This window comes from Alosa pseudoharengus, unplaced genomic scaffold (genome assembly GCF_046254945.1).
Source record: "Alosa pseudoharengus isolate Yale_2024_CS ecotype anadromous, Long Island Sound unplaced genomic scaffold, YU_APseudo_1.1 YU_APseudo_1.1_scf_19, whole genome shotgun sequence".
Taxonomy (NCBI): Eukaryota; Metazoa; Chordata; class Actinopteri; order Clupeiformes; family Clupeidae; genus Alosa; species Alosa pseudoharengus.
Window position 1 is genome coordinate 29,124,619 of NW_027468657.1, and position 24,217 is coordinate 29,148,835.

General features: G+C 43.5%; 1 protein-coding gene across 2 annotated transcripts in view; it reads left to right on the forward strand.

Annotated features, from left to right (window-relative positions):
- The window catches only part of bcorl1 (BCL6 corepressor-like 1), a 28,521-nt gene extending 4,929 nt beyond the window's left edge, over positions 1–23,592 (forward strand). The window contains exons 1-12 of one of the 2 annotated variants that reach the window (XM_076292222.1): positions 5,864–6,318; positions 10,709–10,803; positions 11,073–13,697; positions 14,501–14,648; positions 16,962–17,468; positions 17,926–18,137; positions 18,454–18,702; positions 18,851–19,017; positions 19,394–19,539; positions 20,025–20,102; positions 20,490–20,658; positions 20,924–23,592. In XM_076292222.1, coding sequence (XP_076148337.1) covers positions 10,798–10,803; positions 11,073–13,697; positions 14,501–14,648; positions 16,962–17,468; positions 17,926–18,137; positions 18,454–18,702; positions 18,851–19,017; positions 19,394–19,539; positions 20,025–20,102; positions 20,490–20,658; positions 20,924–21,371 — 4,755 coding nt within the window. In that variant the 5' untranslated portion in view covers positions 5,864–6,318; positions 10,709–10,797 and the 3' untranslated portion in view covers positions 21,372–23,592. Of the gene's footprint in view, positions 1–5,863; positions 6,319–10,708; positions 10,804–11,072; positions 13,698–14,500; positions 14,649–16,961; positions 17,469–17,925; positions 18,138–18,453; positions 18,703–18,850; positions 19,018–19,393; positions 19,540–20,024; positions 20,103–20,489; positions 20,659–20,923 lie in introns of those variants that run through there. The other variant, XM_076292221.1, reaches the window with a different exon arrangement.
- The last annotated feature ends 625 nt before the right edge of the window (positions 23,593–24,217 follow it).

Sequence of the window (24,217 nt, forward strand, 5' to 3'; positions counted from 1 at the left end):
CACATGACCTGGGAGGTATTGAAAAAAAGACTTTTTCTTATATGAAATAATGTATTTTCTTTAAAATATTAATGTAAAATACAGTGTGCATACAGTGACCATAAAAAGAGGTGTGCCCGATGAGTAGTCCCATATAGGATAACAATTCTGCATTGGTTTGGAGTAACTAGGTCACATGACCTGGGAGGTATTGAAAAAAAGACTTTTTCTTATATGAAATAATGTATTTTCTTTAAAATATTCATAAAAAATACAGTGTGCATACAGTGATCATAAAAAGAGGTGTGCCCAATGAGTCCCATATAGGATAACTATTCTGCATTGGTTTGGAGTCACTAGGTCACATGACTTGGGAGGTATTGAAAAAAGAAGACCATTCATATAGGATATAATGTATTTTTTTTTACAAAATATTCATATAAAATACAGTGTGCATACAGTGACTATAAAAAGAGGTGTGTCTGATGAGTCCCATATAGGATAAATATTCTGCATTGGTTTGGAGTCACTAGGTCGCATGACTTGGGAGGTATTGAAAAAAGAGGACCATTCATATAGGAAATAATGTATTTTTTTACAAAATATTCATATAAAATACAGTGTGCATACAGTGACCATAAAAAGAGGTGTGCCCGATGAGTCCCATATAGGATAACGATTCTGCATTGGTTTGGAGTCACTAGGTCACATGACTTGGGAGGTATTGAAAAAAGAGGACCATTCATATAGGAAATAATGTATTTTTTTTACAAAATATTCATATAAAATACAGTGTGCATACAGTGACCATAAAAAGAGGTGTGTCTGATGAGTCCCATATAGGATAACTATTCTGCATTGGTTTGGAGTCACTAGGTCATATGGCTTGGGAGGTATTGAAAAAAAGGAGTCTGTTTCTTATATGAAATAATGTATTTTCTTTAAAATATTAATGTAAAATACAGTGTGCATACAGTGACCATAAAAAGAGGTGTGCCCGATGAGTCCCATAAAGGATAACTATTCTGCATTGGTTTGAAGTCACTAGTTCGCATGGCTTGGGAGGTATTGAAAAAAAGGAGACCGTTTCTTATGGTAAATAATGTATTATCTTTAAAATATTCATATAAAATACAGTGTGCATACAGTGATCATAAAAAGAGGTGTGCCCGATAAGTCCCATATAGGATAACTATTCTGCATTGGTTTGGAGTCACTAGGTCACATGACTTGGGAGGTATTGAAAAAAGACAGTTTCTTTTGGTAAATAATGTATTTTCTTTAAAATATTCATATAAAATACAGTGTGCATACAGTGACTATAAAAAGAGGTGTGTCTGATGAGTCCCATATAGGATGAATATTCTGCATTGGTTTGGAGTCACTAGGTCACATGGCTTGGGAGGTATTGAAAAAATGAGACCATTTCTTATGGGAAATAAGGTCTTTTCTTTAAAATATTCATATAAAATACAGTGTGCATACAGTGACTATAAAAAGAGGTGTGTCTGATGAGTCCCATATAGGATAAATATTCTGCATTGGTTTGGAGTAACTAGGTCACATGACCTGGGAGGTATTGAAAAAAAGACTCTTTCTTATATGAAATAATGTATTTTCTTTAAAATATTAATGTAAAATACAGTGTGCATACAGTGACCATAAAAAGAGGTGTGCCCGATGAGTCCCATATAGGATAACAATTCTGCATTGGTTTGGAGTAACTAGGTCACATGACCTGGGAGGTATTGAAAAAAAGACTTTTTCTTATATGAAATAATGTATTTTCTTTAAAATATTCATAAAAAAATACAGTGTGCATACAGTGATCATAAAAAGAGGTGTGCCCAATGAGTCCCATATAGGATAACTATTCTGCATTGGTTTGGAGTCACTAGGTCACATGACTTGGGAGGTATTGAAAAAAGAAGACCATTCATATAGGATATAATGTATTTTTTTTTACAAAATATTCATATAAAATACAGTGTGCATACAGTGACTATAAAAAGAGGTGTGTCTGATGAGTCCCATATAGGATAAATATTCTGCATTGGTTTGGAGTCACTAGGTCACATGGCTTGGGAGGTATTGAAAAAAGGAGACCATTTCTTATGGGAAATAAGGTATTTTCTTTAAAATATTCATATAAAATACTGTGTGCATATAGTGACTATAAAAAGAGGTGTGTCTGATGAGTCCCATATAGGATAACTATTTTGAATTGGTTTGGAGTCACTAGGTCACATGATGTCAAAGCTATTGACAAAAAAGACTATGAAGGTAATTCAGAAGGTACTTTTTAGACGGTCGGTTGGGAGCAAGTAGACAGGTCATCTGTTTGTACATTGTCTGCAAACACAGGGTGAAACCGGCCGCATAATGTTTTTTTTTTGAATATCTGTCGAATATCCGAATATCAAATATCAAACTAACTTCACCTCGGTTGCCTAGGTTTGCCTGCCATTTAGCGGTCTCGGGTAAATCTAGTTCCTGCTAACGTTGTGCACGTGAGGTCTGCGGACCAACAAACAGGCGACGGTGCGTTCTCACCTTCAGTTGGAGTCGTAACGTTTGGCCATTTCATTTCGGTGGTTTATGAAAAGACTTGGCAAGGTTTATGAGGCATGCCAGCCATGCTATCGTTGACATGAAATGGATAATATCCACATAGGCTAAAATAGCCTATTTATTCAGCCTTTCGTGTCTGTAAAAGGCATCAACAACCTGCCAAGGAGATGAGCTGTAGACTACTTTACGCTTTCGCTTTATCCACCAAGTCATTGCATACAAAATCAGCTGTGCACTTAGAAGCCCATTCGGAGAAATAGGTCATCGTTTGGCATGTATAATGGCATGGAATTGTTTATTTTGACAAAGTAATGTCTGCCTTTCTAATGTAGGATAAAAAGTGGTAAAGTTACTCTGTATCTGCCTGCTTGGTAAATACCGTTTGTTCATTACTCTTGTGTTCTCAGCTAAATTGGCCTAGGCCTATATTGACCTCCCGCGTCTTCGTCATGTTCTTTCTTGGTGTAAACAGGGTGTCAAGGTGTGTGAAAACTGCCCCTGTGCAGAGAATCTGGTTGCCTTCCCTTCTCAACCCCACCATTCTATCCCGTTTGACCTTGCACATAGGCTGCCTGAGACTATTTTGTCTGGAATAGAAGGTTTTGCGAAATACAAAAAAGAAAGAAACTGAAATGTGGAAGGTTCATTTATAAATTCACAGCTACCGTATCTAGGCCTACACGGAACACACGTTCTAATGGGAAAACCTTTGTGTTCTTATTGTTGTTTTCATTGCAAACATGCTGCGGACTTGCTGTAGACTTTTACCATGTAGGAATGATAACCACATCGTGACTATTCACCGTAGGCCTAATGATCTTGGCGCCAGGTGCACATCTCTAACAATCACACACACACACACACACACAAAATGCCAGCTGTAGATGTCAAAGTATCAGAAATGGACTGTATAACAGGCTTGTGCCCAGGAAAAGTTGCTTTGCCTTTGGTTTGGACCAGAGTTAAGTATGACAGGGTTGTCCTTGACTTTCATGCCTTGTGAGAATTTATGTAGACCTTGGTACCCTTTTGATTTGGAGTAGTCTATACATATATACATGCTCATGGAAACATCAAATGGCGAGCTTATGGACAGATGATTGACTGTTGGGGTGTGTGTGGTTCAGTGGTTAAAACCTGCTGTGAAAATAAAGGTAAGGTAAATGTGATGCAAACCACTGCCGTGAGGCATGCAGGACCTAAGGAGCACAGAACAGGACAGGATGAAAGAAGAAATAGAATAAGGGAGTGAAGGTCAGTGTTAAGAGAATATGGGGAGGGGATGAGGGGGTTGAATTGTAAACAGATCATGTAATGGTCAGAAAGTGGTTTTACGATCCAGCCGGCTCACAATGTATTCCTCAAACATGGAATCAATGGATTTGGGCTATACTCACACTTTTGGCCTCTCGTTATAGATTTTCTCATTTGTTTGAAGACTTTTCTGCATTCAGAAGTCATATCCCCAAAAAAGAAAACACGACTTCTAAACAGAATCTTGCTGAATAATATACTCACAAACATAGACTGTCACCCAGGATGTACTAGTCTTCTATTAAGCACTGGACTTTTCCCCTTTGCCAGTGCTAGTTTAATAGTCTCTAAGTAGGATCTAGGTTGTAAGTCTGATATCTGCTGATAGTGCACTGTAATTGAAAACATTTTAATTAAGGCTGATTTGCTGCTTGAAGTCCTGTTTCTCAGCCCTTATTGTAAGCAGACCATGTGTGATACTGCATCAATGTCTTACGTCTGGAATATTGAATTGTTGTGGGAGAACCTGAGATATTGAACACCATCCAGGATTTATGCTAAATGACAGGTCCTGAAAGTGCTTCTAATGAGTCCTTCCATCTCCTGACAAGATCTTGTCTTTTGCTTAATTGATCCATCTCTCCATCAATCTAATTTAACAGATATTGTGTACTGTGGTTATATTTACACAGACAAAAGTAACATTTTATTTCACTTGTTATTCATAAGATTGTTCTTCTGAGATCTGAACAGTTATTGATTGTGTTACCAAATCTCACGTGAACATGGGGAAATAGATGCCAACAGCATTAATCAGTTTAAATAGGTGACAAAAAGTCAGTGATGTAATAGGGAATTCAGAAAGAGTATACTGTATGTCTTCATACAAGTTAAGTTCAAAGATAGTCTCTTTTTGTGTCGGTTCACTTTGGCACTGAGACTTCAGCATGAGACTTGAGACTTTGGCATCTGTGACTGAATCTGAATCAGTTATGTTTGCCATTTCCTGTTCTAAAGTCCCATTCATGCATAGGTATTGTTCATAATAATTCTTAAAATGACACTGTTTGACACTGTTATTATGAACCAGTGTGCTTGATCCTTGCATTCCTGGGCACAATAATGGTCCTGAAATCCTGTCCTTGGGTACAAAGTAGATAAATTAATATTATGATTATGTTTAAATGCTCATAAAATGATTTAAAAAATATCTACAATATCAATGTAACAGTGATGTTACACATATGAAGTTGAAATGAATGGACTGCTTCACTGTTTGTAGCACTGGCAGTGTCAAATAAAAAAAGATGCCACTGAAAAAAACAACTCTGAAAAACGAACTATGCAGATAGGGCTGCTAACGATATGCTGCTGATATACGTTATGATATGAATGCGCATGACCCTTAACCAGCGTTTGGCCCTAGAAGCTTAAATGCTGTGGTTTGTCTGGAGATATAAAGGTATGGTATGTTCAACAACTCTACATTATAGGCTACATATCAAATCACTTTGACATGCGCAAATATCCAGAGTCACCATAAGAGGAGTTTACTGCTTACACGTGTGGCCAATGAGACCGTGGATTATTCATTTGAGTGTTCTTCAAACAATCATAATTCCCGCTAAGACATTCGTTTGAGAATTTGCAGTGGGGGTTGCCATGGCTTAATGAATTGCTGAAATTTAACAGGCGGCTGCGAGGAATGGTTAGGCCTATTTAAACTTCTCGTCTACTCTTGGGTCATAGGTCCATGCTTTTGAATGAGGTCACGTTATAAGTCACAATACAACAACAATAAAGGCATCACTAAACCCCAAAGGGAAAGCAACATGTAGTCAGTTGATGATGCCAGTGAAAAGAACACCAGGGTTATTGCTGTAGGGATATTATCTTTACACTCACCCCTTCCTCGCCTCCGCATGTGGTTAATTACGTTGCAGTGTTTGGACACACCACCTCTACCTCCCTAAACTCTTTTAATGTGTGTGTGTGTGTGTGTGTGTGTGTGTGTTTCAGTTTGACCCCGTGGAGAGGTTCACCATACGTTGCGCCTCGCCTATCCGTAAAATAGAAGAGTTTGGATAAGGTACTCTGCTGTCTGTATTTCTTAAACTCACAAGGCAATTCGTTAAAATGGGATGGTCTATCAAATACTATGTGTATTTTCACTTTGCTACTTAGCTAAGCTTTCTCAGTTTAGCGCACCGTTGCGATCCCCTTTCCCCTTGAGCGGCTGGACTGTAGCATTGCATGCTGGTCCCTGCAGTCCCTACTCCTCCCTTCTTATGGTTGCCAGAGCTAGGGCGTGTGTGGTAGTATACTACAAATCCCATTTTGAAAATCCTCCATCTGCCCCTCTCTCCCACCAGACCAGAGACAGATACGGTACGGACTGTCTTGACGAAACCCCCCTGGACTTTCAGAACCGAAAACCGACGAGATTAGTGGACTGCAACGGCTGAGATCCAGAAACGCGAAATTCTCACATCTCCTGATATATGCTTATCATCTGTACGCAGGACGAGTGGGTTGGTGGTTGTTTCTGCAATTTGACATCGTTATCAGGCTCGCTAATTACCTTTTGGAATTATTCAGTGTTGTAGACGAAAGAAATAGCTTCTGGTCTCTGTCGTCTGGGTTTTATTATTTATCAATGCAGAGGCACCATGATGTGGGCCGTTTAGAGACTGTCTTACACATTTTTCGTGTCACACAGTCGGAGACGGCTTGTCTTCACATTGCCCAGCAATGTGTAATGCAGACCGATAGTCGCTTCGGGGAGACTTCGCTGCGCAGGGATCTGAAATTTGTTCGTGTTATTTCAAACATCTATGCTAAGTAAGATCGCATGTTGTTCTCTCTGTGTCGCACGCGTTACAGTTGCTAGTTAATAATAAGTTGAGTGCTGCATTGTTGTTAAACATTCTGTTAGTTTTCTAACACTTCATGAGGGAATGAGCACGAGAGACAGGCAAAGTGCGATGTTTCCTCGTGCGGGCGATGTCAACCTCTTGATATTGTCTGACATTCACTCGTCTTTTCCCTACGAGCTTATTATCAGCAAAAGACGTCATAAAAACTGACCGGCCTCGTGGTGTTATTGACGGATTGAAAGGATGGTTATTGGAGTTTGGAATGTTTGCTCAGGGCTATTTAGCGCTGCGTTGATGTTGGCCGACGTTTTGGGGGGAACGTGTCGTGTAGTTTGGCTCATTGTGGTCTTGCGAGTGTGCATCTACGATGTGTTCGATTTGGCAAAGGAAATGCTGTTTGGCAGTCGTCTAGTTGAGATATCTCCACTGAAACGCAGAAGAACCTATGCATCACACCTTTCCAGTAGATGTGATCACTGCCGAAACAGTGATTATTTACACCACGTTTGACTGACTGAACATTTCGTTTCACCTGAGAACTGGCGTGCCCTCGTATTGTGTGATACGATTGTTCGCCAGCCCGAACGAGCGAGTGGGCTGGTCGGAGTTTGAGCAAAAACATGGTCACGAAAAAGACCATTTATAATCACCCTATTGGCCTACCCTCACGTCGGAATAATTCTTCCTAATATAGACCACTCGTCTGTCGTCGACCGTGACTATGTTTTCTGCATCATCTATCGCAGACTTGTCACTCGGATGCGTCTCCTTTGTGCATATGGGCTTCAGGCTGCGCTGCTGACTGACCGGGAGGGATCGAGCAGCTCCCGTCTGGAAAGCACTTGGGTTTTCTGGATACTCTGGACATGGATAGGTCTTACTTCGGTAGCGTTAACCTCTAGCCTATACTTTCGTATAGACAAACGAGGACTCTGATACATATAGGCTAGGAATGTATTGAACACCATATGATTATAGGATAATCCATTTGATTACCCGAAAAAAATAAATGATGCATTTCTCCAGTGGATCAACTTACGTACCCGAAGTAGCTGAATCTGCTGTACGGTATTATTAGAGTTGCATTCTATGGACTATTATGCATTAGGTAACCTATAAGTCTAATGATATTCTGCCTAGTTATCCAACGGGTCAGTTTGATGAGTAGTGGCTCTTCCCCCGGCATAGTCCATCACGGGAAGACATAATTATCCAGAGGGGAAACATTCTCTCTCTCCCTCACACACGCACACACCACACTGCCAGAGAATGTACATTTTTTGGGCTCTGGGAAAACGTTGCCAAAATTGCCAACTATGTAGTGTTTCCATATCAAGAGGGGACGCACGGGCTCTCGCGAACTAATTGCTAGGGCTGGTCATCGTCAGATGCACAGATCACGCTCTCTCTCTTGTTTAGTGAATGTTTTCATTTTGTCTGGTGTGTTGTTCAACGATCTTAGTGATTAGTGGTCAATATTGAGGTATCTTTTTCTATGCCATTCTGCAGATTCCCATGTTCCAGTTATTACTTACAGTTATGCTATATGGACGTAGAAGACCACAGCAGTGTGAACTATATCGTATTTTAGTCCACCTTTATAAACAAACGTGCCTAATTGGCCCTGCAATTAACCCCCCAAAAGGCGGGGTCTTCCAAGGATGATTTGAGCGGGCTGTAGCGGTGGCTTTCTCCTGCGCTCTCTCTCTCGCGCTCGCTCTCTGATCGCCACAATAAAGATGGGTTTTGCTGTTGGTGCTTTGTCAAGAATGTTGTTGTCTGTAGTGGTATCGAAGCAACTAGCAAAGTGCTGTTCCTGTATCCCTTCCCAAAAAGCTTCTCCGCTCTTCTCAAGTAATCTTCTGTATCGCCCTGTTTGGCCCTCCTTCGGTAGTTCTGTGAATGTGGCTGTGGCCACTCTTTCCCTCTACATGTGTAGGATGAGCAAGGTCACTGACTGATCACAGATGTAAACCCACCTCCACCCACCTTCCTCCAGCGTTGGGCTGTCAGAGGCATGGTCAGGGTCAGACGAAAGAGGCGAAGGGAGAGCACACACGCAGAGGAGGAACAGATTCTTGTCTGGAGTCAAGCTTGAAATTATGTACTGGGACAAGGTTTCTGCCTTGGCACTGGTTTGGGTTGCAGAGGACTTCACAGGCTTGTTAAATTAGTTTTGTTTAATCCTTGTAAGGTGTTCATATTTTTGTTACTCAGCCATGTTCCCAGGTCTGGTGGACCCACTACATTATTAGGCTTAGCAATACAGCCATAATCATTTATGTAAAAATACTTATCAGATGTTTATTTTAGTTCCATTACCAATGATATAGACATCATTTATGGTTCATATTTGCCATTTACCCCTGTGAGCTCACATTTTTTATCATATGAATGATATTTGTTTAGTTTTTTTGGTGAGAAAATTAGGAAATTCAATTATAAACAAGGTAAAAATTCCTTAGAATTTAATCAGAACAGGTGCAAGTGCTTTAAATGTAATGATTTTGTAACTTTGAGTGGGAATAGCAGGTGCAGAAAGACAAAATTTCTGCACACAGAGACCTACACTCAGACATGCACACACACACACACACACACACACACACAAACAAACACAGCAGGCCCAGTTAGGAGGTGGACATAGTTGAGGTACATAGCACCTACAATTATTGCACTCGGGTCCAGTAGACCCAAACACCACATATGTAATAGTTATGTGTGTGTGTGTGTGGGGGGTGGGGGGTACGGTGTGCAGTCATTGAAAACAGTTATTTTGTATGTTCACAGAAAATGATACAAGACCAATGAGTCTGAGTTTGAAGAAATAATAAATAGCATAATTTGTCCCACAGTCCCCCAATGCGTTACAAGGGTTAAGATTAACAGATTGTTTTTTTTTTTTATGTGGCACATCTTACGCTGAAACAAGGCAGTGACAAAATCTCTGGTTAGAGAACTGTCACATATGACTTTCTGTTTGGTTGTGGTCGCCTAATCTTTCCTGCTGATTTCTGAAAATCCCTCTTGGTGGTGTTTCAAGTATGTTATGTATAGTCTACAGTAGGCTATGTGTGAGGGATACTAAAATGTATTGTAGGAAGATGCTGTCTTAACCTTGGTTCTGCTTCTCTCTAAGACATATGTTGCTCGCAGTCCGTCCATTTCTGTACTGAAGTGCAACATTTAGGAAATTGTGACATTTATTGTAAGGAACCATTTCTCACTCAGAGGAAGTTTGGTAGTCATCACTTGCTGTGAAGTATTGCTTGTTACACATGGTAGAAATGAAATCCCACAATGCTTCTGCAATTCAGTAATACCCCTTAATATTTTTTTTGTCAGTATTTTAACAAACATTCTGTGTAAAAATCTAAGTCCAAAAATGGAAGTGAAAATTGTGGAAAAATTGTGTTTCAGCTATGTGACAGCCATAACAGTGTGCTATCAAAACATACACAACCTATCTGAAGCTCTAGGGTTATTCCTCTCTTTCTTTTAGAACTTAAGGCTTCTCTGACTTATGTAGGCCTACTTTCTTCACTGGGTAGTACTCTTCCACCTTGGGCATACGGTCAGCTACCGCTAGTCATACCCTTGAAGAAAATATGCAATTTAGTGAATGAAGGAACTAAAGAATGTCAAAAGAAATAGGTCCTTTGGCTAGAAACATTATTTTGTTTTGTGTTTGTCCATACCTCATGACATCACGATTACAGAATTAGTTGTAGGGCTGTAAATCCATTCTCTGAGTTAATTAATCTTTGTACATGTTTATGTATATGATCTAATTGTGTTGACAATACAACACAGTGCACTGTGGATGTTTGCCATCCCAATAAAGCAAGAAGAATCCAATTATAAACATCTTCCTGCTTTTATGTACTGTCCAGGCTTGTTGTCTCTACTACTTTCAATATGACAATGATCTCAGATTTGATAGAGTAAGATTTCATCATTTTAGGCTGTAGTCTTATGATTTTTCAGGATTATTAATGTATTTTTCAGGATTATTCATTTATTTTCAGTGCCTGGCTCTATATGCAGAGGACCTTTCACTTCAGTTTGCACTTGAAGTCTCACCACCCTTGAGTAATGCAGTGTTAAAAGAACGCATATGCAGGTACATTTATTCATTTGCTCAATTAATGGGTTGTTTTTATCTTCTATTACGAGACCACATGATCAACTCCATTGAAATATAAACAGAATTTCCTAAATATATAATTTGTATTAAATTAGTTTTAAATTATCACTGCATCACTGTGCTGTGTAATGGGAAAAATTATTGTTCTATCATGCTTGGGGCACTTGTAAAAATAACACTAACTAACATATTATCCATGGGGGGAAAAACAGCAGTTCATCCGACAGCTCTGTTTATGTCTACAGGTGGATTCCTCTCCAATGAATATAGGGGATGGAGGTACAGTGAGCCGAGAGAGCGGAGCTCCAGCCAGGGCATCCGGGACCATGGTGGGCAACCCCCCGCAGACACTTCCCCCCGAGCTCCGAGGAGACGTACCGCACAGCCAGCAGGGAAAGCTGAGGACCGCCCCCGACTGCAAGACACCGGACGCGTGTTCGGAGGCCACTCACTCCAACTACTGCTCTGACACCCTTCCCCCGTCCCAGAAGGGTCATCATACTCCGGTTCCGGGCCCCCCGGCCATGAATTCCACTTTACACGAGAGAGCGGAGTGCCACAAGGCCAAGGCCGACGGCAGCGCCGGGGTCTACCCTGCTCACCCGTGGACTGGCGGGAAAAAGGCTGGCGTGGAGGGCCCTGTGAATGCAAGTCATGGGGCAATGGGCATGAATAAGAAGAACTGTGCTCCAGCCCCCTCGGTCATTAGCCTCCCCCCTGGCTTCCAGTGTTCCACGCTGTTCCTCTCCTCCACCAACTTCCCCTCTCCACTCTGTAAGATCACCCTGCCTCCGGGCACCGGGCAGATCGCTGCACTGAGAAAAGCCACGGCCAGCCAGTTCCAGAAGGTACCCGAGGGTGCCCAGCAAACCCCACCGAACGCCCAGAGCCCGGGCGTGGCCCCTCTGCTGCACACGTACCCATACCACTTCCAAGCAGGGCGAGGCCCCGCTTCCGAAAAGAGACCCCCCTCGACAAAGCTCCGATGCGACGCGTCCAGCAGCAAAAACTCTAAGCTGGGGATAGAGCAAAAGACTCCCGCTGCTTCTGCAGTGTCCCCCAGCATCACCGTCCCAATTCAGCCCCAACCGCCCTCTCCCGCACCCCCAACGCGCTTCACTATCTCCCCCTCGGCTGCCATCTGTTGCAGCCCTGCACTGGCCAATGTTACCACTCCTAAGTTACTGAACCTCATGGACAAAGGTCCAGCTTACCGCAGTGCTGATAAGACACCATTAGCGTATTTGAAACTGAAGTCTCCATCCGCTACAGAGGAGCACACTGTTGGATGCTCTATCGAGGAGAGGGATGTACCTCTGGATCTGTCCTCCAAGTCCAAACGACAGAAGAGCAACACCAGTGAACTCCAGAGCAACCCTGCGCCTGCCCCCGAGCATCGCCCAACTGAGGGTCATCAAAAGAATGTCCCAAATACTCTGAAAAGGACCCAGGCCACTGGTTTTGCTTCAGCTCCATATTCCATTTTGCCGGACACCCAGAGAAATGGCTCTAATCCAAAGCCCCCTTCATCCAAGCTGTTCAACCATCAATCACTTGAGCCAGCAACGTCCTGGTCCAAACATTCAACCATCAACACCATCCCCGGGACCTATGTTGGTGTTGCTAGTCCAATTCTAGCTTCAACTCTACGCAGCAAAGACGGTAAAGGGGCAGCTTTTGTGGAAGACCTCCAAAGTTTCGCTAAGCAGGAGACCATCTCCATTGTGGACCAAGGGGAGCAGCTTTCCTCTCTTGGTAAGGAGCCGCCATTTGCGGCGAAAAGCTCCCAGCACAGCAAAAGCGTCAAACTCCCAAACAGCACTAGCTCCGTCGGCGCACAGGCGTATCCCTCCAAGGACACTCTCCCCTCGGGCCTGCCACCTCCGGCCAACTCGCACCTCCATCGGAAGGGTGCCAGCGGCAAGGCCCCAATCTCGTACCCTCCCGCTGGCATCAAGCCGCTGTGGGAAAAACCTGCTGTGCTCCCTCAGGGGACATCGGTCCAGCGAAAGGCCGTCCAGGGAAGTCCCAAAACCAAGGCGGCAGCTAGCTGCGAGGGAACAGTGTTCCACCCTCCTCCCAAGCTGGAAGATGAGAAGTGGGGGAAAAATAACAAGTCTCCTCTGTCGAACTTGGAGTCCATAGTCAAGCAAAAGGCCCTGGAGACCACAGCTCTCACTGGTGAGACGTACTGTGGACTGTCCTCTGTTGGGTCCCGGAGACCAGAGATAACAAGCCCTCTCACGGGGTGCCAGAACTCTCCGCTGCAGCCGCCAGCCCCTGTTGGAATCCCACCTTTCCGATCAGTGGAGAGGAGGGACTCAAAGCCGGAGAGAACCTCCTTTACAGGGGAGCCCATGCAAACCAGCAAACGCCCAGAGAAACTGCTCGCTGCAGGACAGAGAGAGAATAGTATGGACAAGCGTGGGAAGTCGGAGGAGAGCAAGGCGAGCAAGGAAAGCGAAGCACCCAGCAAAAATTCCTGGTCGAACCAATTGTCCAGTGGTGACAGTCAGAGCAGCAGGGAGGAGACGGAGAAAGATGTAGCTGAGAAAAGAGCAGCGGAGATTGAGAAAGAGGAGAAGTCAGCAGCCCAGAAGGAGCCCTCATCACAAATAAAGGTCGAGGGCATCGCACTGTCCATGCTCCAGGGTCAAACTGCCGTGGAGACAAAGGTGGAGAGGAGAACTAACGGCACCAAAGAAGCCTCTGCTTTCAGTGACCGAGGCACCGCGGACAAACAAAAGAAGGCCAGTCCGAAAAAGGCAGGGAAGGAGAAAGCAACACTAGAGAGGCCGAAGAAAACCCCTCCTAAGAGACCACTGGACAAGGACAGCCCTAATGCGAAGCAAGGGAGTCTCCTCAAGAAGGTGAGTTCTGCTTGTTAAATGTTTCTGCAAGCTTTGTAAACCTGGATGAGTTTTTGCATGCCTTTTCAAAAGAACAAATGGATGTCATTTTGGTGTTTTCTTTGAACGATAAATTGGATTGCAATGACAAAATTGTTCATTGTGAGTGTTTTCACAATAGTAAATTGAAGTCAAAATATTTTCAATTATTGAAAGAAGTTTATCTGCTCTAGGGAAAAAATCTTCAACTTCTTTTGACCATCGGAAATATTTCAATATTGTTTATTTTAATTGTTATTTAATCATGTGTACATTGGGTAAAGCAACATATAAGATGATTAATAAATGTACATAACAGGGGCATTTATGGCTATGTTTAAATTGTTTTATTATCATTGCAAGGCAGTTCGGTTTAGTTGATTACAGGCATAATAGTTTTGTATAAGAGTATATTTTGATAATTATAATACCCAGTGAGTTTACTAAGGGAAAGATAAAATATTGATCCTTGTGAAATTCTGCAGGATATTGAAATGTTTTTGAATTTGTCATTTAGGCAGCATTGTGATTGCCAGTGCTTATTTATACACTTACCCTTAACCATGCCAACAAGTTAACCTTAAAAAAAATAATATATATAACTCTGCAGCAAATCTTTGCTTTCTTTTGAAACATTTTCTGTGGTTTACACATGAGAAAAGAAAGTAGTGGATTGTTGGTTGAGTGGATTAAGTGCTTGTATAGATCTCCACATTAAAAGTATAGGCATATGAGTGCATCCACCTGCTGTAGCCTGTCTTTGCGTGCTTGTGTTGCGGCCACAGAGGAAGGTGTCGCCCGCAGCACCAGACCAGGGCCTTGAGAAGGAGGCGTCCGCCCCACAGCCGGAGGAGGGGACGAAGCGGCGTAAGGGGAAGACTGCTGACCCTACCTTGGCACCAGAGACCCCTGGACCAGCTTCCAGCAAAGCAGGTAACTCAGTTAGTCACTCCGAGACTCGCTCAGTCATGGCTTACTCATCATGTCTAAATAAACATGGCCCAGAAATACAGAGTCCAGAAATGTGGAAATCTAGAAGAGCTGGGATTTCACAAAATGAATATCCACAATCACACATTCTAAATTTTTTTACATTGAATTATTATTTTTATTATTATTATTTTGTTTCGTCCAAAATGCTGTGCAGATGATTTAGCTACTGAAGCTCTACCAGACATGGGCAGTTTTTCAATTATATGTATTTAAAATACGTATTTAATTACTTTAGCGTATTTTGTCATTTGTATTTTGCAGGATTGGAAAAACTCAAATGTAGTTTGTAACAAAATACTTTGAGGGATTGTATTTGAGTATTTCAACTACTTAAATACTTCTCAAATAAGCCAAAATGTCATCACTCAATTAAATATACTACCCGCTATAACCATGGCAATAGGCAATGCTTATCATAAAGCCAAAGGCCAGAATCTTGGTGAATCTGGTTTTAAGAATAGGCTATAAATGGGCAATTCCCTATATTCAACTGTAAAGTTGACCTAAACATTTCATTACCTTTTTGGAAGAAAAGCATGAAATGTTTACCCATTTTCCATTTTCCTTGCTGTGGTATGCCACATTGTGACCAACTTAAAGGTGTTAGATCCAACTTTCTTCTATTACGATCCCCTCTGAACATGTGTAAAGTTGAAAAAAATAAAAAAGAAAAGTCAATTGTGGGAGCCAAAATAGTCAACTTTATCACCCTTCTGTAACGACAACATGGGGTGTAAACCCAATTTGTTTGTTTATGTCCATTTTTGTCACCCTGTAGACAACTTAAAGCCCCTTAGAACCCTTTAGAACATGTCAGGAAGTTGAAAGAAATTAAAAAAGTAACTAGGAGCTTGAATTGTCAGCTGTGTTAAGTGCTACAAGACTAAAATTTAAAAATTTGAAAACGATACAGATAAGATACTGAGGGAGAATATTAAGACCACAGCCTTTGACCCCATTACCTTGAGTACCTAATAGCTGATGTTCATTCTTACTACAGGACAGTATTAAAACTGGGATTTGACATGAGGATTTATGTAAGGAGTAACATCCGCTGAAGTGTCCTGATAATGCAGAAATAATGGAGGAGACGGAGACAAAGACCTCCCGGAGTGGAATTCTCTCCCAAGTTAATTAATTCCGTATATTGGGACACCTTATAGGTTGTTATTCTGTTTATCCCCCATGTTGCCAGCAGGCATGCATTTATAGCACAACAAGGGAAATGTAGTTCAGTTTAAAAAGAGGCCGACCTGTTCAATTTGTTATACTACTTTCATTGGTTACGGAAAATGATGGTGGGTAGTTTGCTTTGTTACAGTTGATTCCACTGTTGCGAAGCCTGCTTGTCCGTTCACTGGTCCGTTTACCAGATCTACTTCATAGGTGCCCCAATGTACAAAATTAATAGCCCCCTGCCAGCCAATCAAAAATAGTATTTCTTGTCTCTTGGGGATACATTTTTAATAATATGCCTTGTTAGTATACCATGATTATTTTGTGGGTATTTTTGTATTTCCAAATTACTAATTACTTGTATTTTAATTAAATAAAATTTTCACATCAGTATTTTGTATTTTATTTTGTTACATTTCATGAGCCAGTATTTGTAATTTGTAACAAAATAGTTTTTGATGTATTTGTGCCCACCTCTGAGCTCTACTAGGGTTGTAACGATTTAGGGAAAATATCTAATTGTGATTTTTTTTCTGACTGATAATGTGATTGTGATTTGATTTGCGATATAATACATTCCTTGACTCCTTTGCCTCTTCCACTCACTACTTCTGCTAGCCTCTTTTTGCCGCACATTTGACATACTGTGGGGCCTGTGGTGCTTTGTCAAGTTGCTACATGCTCGTTGTGTTGCTTCAGGAGGTAGCAACTGCTTGACTGTAGGATCTTGCATAGTTGCTTTGTCTGCTTGTTATCACTCCTGGTAAACCCAAAATACTCGCAAATAAACATTGTTGCAAAGCTGACAATTAAATGCAGCCTTTGTGATTTGCAAAGTACTTAACGCTAATACAGAAGTGGCGGTTGCACAAAAGAGAGATTTTCAGATGTTTCTTGTAAAGGATTCAGCAGAGGAATCTTTTCCGCAACCATACAACCAAAAAAAGGTGTCAGGGTTGAGACTTGACTTTACTTTGATGTGTGGATTAAATAAAAAATTCAATAGTAGTGAAGCCTGTTTGTAGGAATAACCAGAGAGGCATTGGTTAGAGCTCCTGTGGTGTTTTTGTCCTACAGATGCTGAGAGCACCCCTGCTACCGGTTCCAGGGGCCCCACAGATAATCAGGCATCCCACAACAGCCCCAGCCGGCCGGGCAAGGAGACGCCCGCCTCCCTCGACACCCCCAGCTCCAGGCCGAGGAGGGGCAGACGCCGCTCGGAGGAGATGCTACAAAGCGACTGGGGCTTTGCCGCCACGTCTCCTCCCCCTCCTCCTCCTCCTCATCCACCACCCACAGAACCCCCCAGCGGCACACCTCCGCCCCCGGCTAGCACTCCTGCGGTCCCCGTGCGCAGACCCCGGGGCAGGCCGCGGCTCAACCCCCTGCCGGAGGACGCCGAGCTGGGGAAGGCCAGGCCGACACCGGCCGCCGAGGCAGAGACACCCGCCATGAAGAAAAGACGGAGATGCAGGAATAGGAAGTACCAGAATGGGGAGTACATCACGGACAAGCACAAGGCCGTGGATGGTGAGAGGGAAGAGCGGTACACCTCAACCAGGCAGAGCGCTCGAATGGGAACAGGTAGGCGCATTCTCCTCAGTCGCCTCAATAATTTAAATGAAGTTTGAAATGGATTTCGGGGCAGTGATTAGGCATTACTGTGGATTAATTATACGGCATATTTGAAAAACTTAAGAGTTGGATCCATCTGGAAATAAATGAAAGTGCTCTCGGCATGAAATGTCGTGTGTATCAAAGGTTGCCTATTGGGCTGTGGAAATGGACTATAAAAGCACTGAAGAATATGTTTCTATGGAAAGGAAACATGTTTATATCCATCATTTTGTCAGTATCCATTAGTTAGATAGTGACCTCCTACAGATGCAGTGTCTTGTGTGCGTCTTGAGTTTTTCTGTCTCGTTCACTGTGGCATTCATTTTTTTTCCTGAGGGGAAACATTGTATCCCTGATTACTCCTGAGCCCTTTGGGCCTTGTTGCTCTGTTACCTGTGGTGACTGGTGTTCTGTGCGGTCACAGATGCGAGGACTGGCATGTACCCGCGCCTCAGCGCCACGCTGACCCGCCGATCGCCGAGCCCGGACCTCAGTCCCCGGAGACCTTTGTTCACACGCTCCGGTTCCATCCGGCGCCAGGACGGCCAAAGCCCCGCGGACTCCACGGATAAGCCGGCGGGGAAGAGGAAGTTCAAGAGCAAGCATTTAATCACGGACTCCGAAGACCAGAAGAAGGTGAGAACTTGGCGAAGGCAGTTAATCGTTCATCCCCCCAATTTCAGCCAGTTAGCGTCTCGATCCTGTGTGTGTGTGTGTGTGTGGGGTGAGCCGATGGTTGACACAGTTGGTCCTGTGCTTCCCCCCTGTGGCGTAAATAGTCACTGCATGATGGTGGATTTATTCCTCTTGCCCTCTTCCACAAGAGGCAGGCCGCTTGCGTGCCAACCCTCTTTTATGATGACGCATGGTCTGCTCATGCTCATGCACATTTCTTTGTTATTCGTTCTTTTTCCCCCCCCCTAACCCCGCCCTCTCTCTCCCCTTTTCTTAGCTGAAGACCAAACGTGGAAGCTTGGGCAAGGACGAGGAGAGCCCTGTGGCTAAGAAGCCGGGGGGCACTTTGGCCTCTCCCAAGGGGCTGCCCTCGCCGGTGCCCGTCAGGAAAGGCCCCTCGGGGAGGGGAGGAGTGGCTCCTGAGTCGCCCCCAGGTCGCCCCGTTCCCCCCGAGGTCCGACGGCTGATTGTCAATAAAAACGCTGGGGAGACTTTGCTTCAAAGGGCTGCCCGCCTGGGGTACCAGGTAAGTCTCTGCCAGCCCCCCCGCCACTCTTTGCATATTTCATACACCCGCAGTCTTCCCCCACCATTCGATTAAGATAGTGAAATGGTCGTCACTTTTCATCGTGTGCAGCACTTTCAGGAACCCTGTTCTCTGCTTTTTACTGTAGGATGTGGTTCTTTACTGCCTGGAGAAAGACGCACAAGAGGTCAATCGCCGCGACAACGCCGGGTACACAGCGCTCCATGAGGCGTGCGCCCGTGGCTGGACACACATAGTGCAGCTTCTCCTGGAGCACGGGGCCGACGTCAACTGCAGCGCACAGGACGGCACACGGTGAGGCGTAGGGGCCACAGGACAGCCTCACACAGGACAGTGGTCATCCTAAAGCTGTCCGTGCGACTCTGACTATGTTGTGTTGGATAGTGAAAACATAACTGGGTTCGTTCCACATTTTTGATTGACATGAGTTCTGTATACAGTTGAAGCTGTGTGAAATCAGGTTTGTGTTGTTGTTTCCTCCTGTAGTCATCATGACCCAGTTTCTTATGGTTCTGCTGCATAGCCGTGTGGTGGCAGGTTGTTGAAATTCATGTATTTCAACCAAGTATGCAGTAGAAACAACAGAGGATTTCGGGTGTGTTGAAAGTGTATTTGCTGTCAGTAAACCCCAAGCTTGAAGGACATACGTTACGTGTGTGTTTCTTTGTAGGCCGATACATGATGCGGTGGCGGCCGATAACCTCCCTGCTGCGTGGATTCTGCTTCACCACGGGGCTGACCCCACTCTAGCCACCTACTCTGGACAGACTGTGGTCAAGCTGGCCCAGAGCCCAACAATGAAGAGCTTTCTCAAAGGTGCCAGGATTCAACATGTTGCTTGATTCTGATGTTGTGGCTTATGAAAGTCTGTCACTTCTGTTCATAGAACACTGACAGTAAAAACTAAATTCACTTGATACCCATACAAAATACAGGAAGTGCTATTTAACATATGCTATTTCACTTCTCTTTGTATTTAAAAACAGGGAAACATCATAATACTTTATATATGTGTTATGCAGTGCTTTTTAGATTAGGTTAATCTACACTAGGCAGTATTGCCCAGATTCTAGTCAAGTATTGTGTTATGTATTGTGTTGAAAGTTATGTATTGTGTTGAAAATGTTCAATTACCCTTTTAATATCAACATACGACATGTACCTCATTAAGGTATATCTGTAAATACTGTAGCAATGTGTTAATAGTTTTTGCTCTCCTGGAATTGCCTTGTGGAGTTTTTGAGATGGGGCTATGTAGCTGCTTTGAGGTCGTTAACCTTGAGTTTGCTCTCTCTCTGCAGAGTATTTCACTGACTTGGAGGGACGCACTGACCAGGACCCCAGCCTTCCGTGGGAGTTCTACAGCAGCGCGGTGTTCGGTGAGAGTCCTACTGCTCTTATTATTTCATTCCACCTCGGGGATGACACCTATCCGCTTAATCCCTGTCACTGCACAGGCTGTCACGAGATTAAACCGCCGACATTTTCATTATGTGTCATTTGATATAATACTGTGTAGCATTGACCACGTTTCCTCATGGAAGGAATAGCCTATTCAAATAGGACCTTCATGCACACATGAAGGGTATATTTCAAATGAACATGCTTTCTGTCCAGATTGAATTTCTCTGAACCCTTTTCGGTGAATTGATTGAACTGAATGTGAACCATCCACTAGGGGGAGTGTCATGCACATTGAAAACCTGAGGTGTGATTTTCCGTAATCCACTGGGTGATGTGGTCTCCCTCTCATATTGCCTTGCCAGAAACGGACGAGGACCCGTGCTGGGACTTCCTGTTGTCCGGGCCTGATGAGGACGACGGTGGGTCGGAGTCCGGCCAAGACAAGGATTCGGATGCCGACTGCTTGCTGTTTGAGTTCTCCTCCGAGCCACTCTTGCCCTGTTACCACGTTCAAGTAGCACTGACACAAGGGTGAGTCCCCCAGCTAATCGTTAATTAAGCTGTTTGTATGGACTTTTAGGATCAGTTTCTCTGGTAAACATAAATATACACTCTAAAAGTCTTGAGTAACATGTCTTACCTCCAACAACAATGAACACACTTTTTTTTTCCTCTCCGAGGTTTTCAATAGTAAAAATTACTAATTTATATGCAGTCTCCAAAATAACATGATATACTTGCACAAAAGTATACTAATATGTTGAGTATGAATGAATGTGAACTTTGACCCACGCAGGTTCTGCAACTGGTTCCTGTTGTCTGACGTCCTGAAACGGCTAAAGATGTCGGCTCGGATCTTCCGGGCGCGCTATCCGCACTTGGAGGTGGCGAGCATCCCCAAGGTGGAGCTGAAGAAGCAGGTGTCCATCAGCCAGACCAACTCACCGCCCACGGAGCTGCATGCGGACGAGGAAGACGAGGAGAAGGAGGAGGAGCAGGAGGAGGAAGAGGAGGAAGGAGATGAGACAGGCGTGCTGGTGGATCTTGTGCGCTGCGTGCCTGAGCTACAGGGACTGTTAGGCTCCTCCATCCAGCTCCTCCGAGCAGATGACGAGGATGATGAAGAGGAGGAAGAGGAGGAGGAGAAGAAGAAGAAGACGAAGAAAAAGGAGAGGGAGAGATCAGAGGAAGAGCGTGATAGGAGGAAGAGGAGGAGTGATGGCAACAGACTGTGTAGCCGGTAGCTGTACCTCTCACCCCCCTCCCCCCCCCCCTGCCCCAGCTGAACCCAAACCTGAACAGAATCTAAACCTTTAACCCAAACCCTGCCAGAGCTCGACCTCACTCCCCAGGCTTCTCCAGAGAGCACTAGATCAAAACGAACCTGTGACAGAAGTGCCGTCCGTTATTGTGACCTTGGGAAAAGACGAGTTTATCCCATGTCGGGTCAGGGTGTGTGTGTGTGTGTGTGTGTGTGTGTGTGTGTGTGTGTGTGTGTGTGTGTGTAGGGAGGGGGTGGGTAGGTTATACTATGGCAACCAGTTTCCTGTTAACCAGTACCAGCACTTTCTACGTTTCAGCTTCTCCAGAGGAGACCTTGTTTGTTTTTGGTTTGTTTTGTTTTTTCACAGGCTCGCTGTTGACCTTTGACCTCTGTATTGTAAAACTCAGAGGTCACTGGCCAGTGATGTCACTTCTTACGGTAATGCCACTGAGGGACTGATGATGGGGGAGGAATGGGTAGTGTTGGGGAGCAACTTTCAGGTTACCTCCTGTGGGTGATTTTTCATGCCCTGACAATTGAAACACCAACTCGCGGTTTTATGATAATCCATAGGTGTACTTGTAAATATATACTGTATGTATATCTTGCCAGCAGGGTGAACATATGGTTGTAATGTATGCTTGATATTTGTTTTGCGGGGGATTGTTTTTATTTTCAGACGGTGGGGTTTTTTCTTTCTTCCAGGGAGATAATCCAAGGCTTTTTTTTTGTTGTGATTTTTTCCCCCTTCTTTAATTGGTGAACTCTTGTGTGCAGCTAAGAAGCTTACTTTCAGCTCACTGTGGCAAGAGGGCCACTGAGCCAGATGGCTGACGGTAAACCTGTGTGAACCCCAGCGTTCAGCCGGGAAGATCCTGGGAGAGAGAAGACAGCCACGCATCACCTCATCTGAAATCAAAATGGCCTCCTCCAGCACCCCCCACCCCTCCCTACCCTCAGCTCTTACTGAGGTGACTGGAATGAAAAAGTATTGTGGCGCTTTGTACCTGACTGCCGTGCTTCTAAATTTGGTCCTGTACAACATGTTTTTTTTTTTTTTTTAAAGCGATTCTGCAGGCTTGTGTTGATTTGAGGAGAGAATGATGGAGCTATTCGACCTCACCTTGATGCCCACAATAAGCACTTTGTGTCTTAAACATCTACGAGGGCTGATTTAAGAGATGACAAAGGAAGTGCTGGCTCTTCTGCTTTCACTAATGCAGTAATTTTGAAATCGATGACAATAAGACAGGACGCCATTTTCTTTTTATTACTGGAGATGAAGTGGGGCATTGGACAGTTAAGATGAGACTCATGTTCTTCTTCCTGTCTCCGCTTCCCTGTGTCATGGCCTGAGTCATACAACACTCATTTTTAGTTGACACTGAGCATGGTCTTTTATTTCCTTCTCTCCTCATTTTGTTTGCCGTGCATTTACGTGAGAATCATTTTTGAATCATGCCATTATGCCAGTATTTTGGGCTCCTACAAAAATCTGGTGGAACAAATAAATATGAAGGTTTATGAGCTTGAATAACTAGATTCCAGGACCTGGGGTGATTGTCATCCTTTAATTTTGATGTTATTGACCTCATGAAATGGAGTTGTGGTTGGTGATATTTTTCAGTTTGTTTGATTCTCCCAGACCCCCCTCCCCACTTCCAGTCAAAAATAAAACAAAACAAAAAATTCAGTCAACACTGAAACCTGCACTTTGCTCCACTGCAACACTATCAAGAGGGTCGGAAAACAACAGCTAGCCCTCTCCGGTCTCCCCTTCCAACCCACCCCTCCCCAGTTGGCGAACAGGCTCCAGAAAAATGGAGTGTGTGTGTAATGTTTTTTGTGTTCTTTACACTGTTAATATGTCATTTGTGCTTAATTTAATAGTCATTAATATATTTGACCTTTTTGTGTATTTGAAAAATGATATATGGAAAAATGGCTTTGTATGGTTGGTGCTTTATTTGAAATGTACAAATGATCCTTTTGCCCAGAGATTGGTTTTTGTTCCCCTCTCATTGCAGACAGTATTTTAACAAGCGAAGGTACAGTTTTATTGTACTGGTGCTAAGCTAGATTTTGTGTTGACAATCAATGATGTTTTGTTTGAAATTTAAAGGAAAAAAAAACAATAAATGATATTTAAATGAAGAAACCTGAAACAATGAGACTAAGAAATAGTTTCATTATACATGGAAGATGGAATTAAATGGAACATACATTTTGACAATGTATAGAAACAGATGGCCAAAGAACCCTTAGCCGTTACATCCCTGAGGGTGGTTCCCAAAGTTTCCTTTATCTTTTGGACAAACGGGGATGTTTCAGTGGTCACGAGGGAGGCAAAGGCTGACATACTACCAACGCCCGCATCATACATCTCTGTAAACCTCCGTTTTGAGGTCTCCCGACGTTGGGCAGGTGTTGCGAGAGAGTCGCGGAACAAAACCCAGACATGTACAGTATGAATAACGTTTGATTGCACGTGCCTTTAGTTAGGTAGGCTAGTGCAGGGGTTCCCAAACTTTTCCACGACAAGGCCCCCCAAATACCACTAGGTTCTGGCCAAGGACCCCCTTGATGTGTTATTAAACCCATCGACAATACTACGGCAAATGTAAAAATACATTAAGTTAATCCTAATAATTATTTTAGCCACAAGCACTTCGCGATGGAGCAAACAGTGTGTAAAAATTGTATTTGGGGCTTTCTGCTATATGAGAGCTATCACTCTACTATTATTACCAGTCATTATCATGGGAAATATAATGTTCAGATATGCGTCACATTATTATAATGCAATTGTATAACAACCCTCATAGT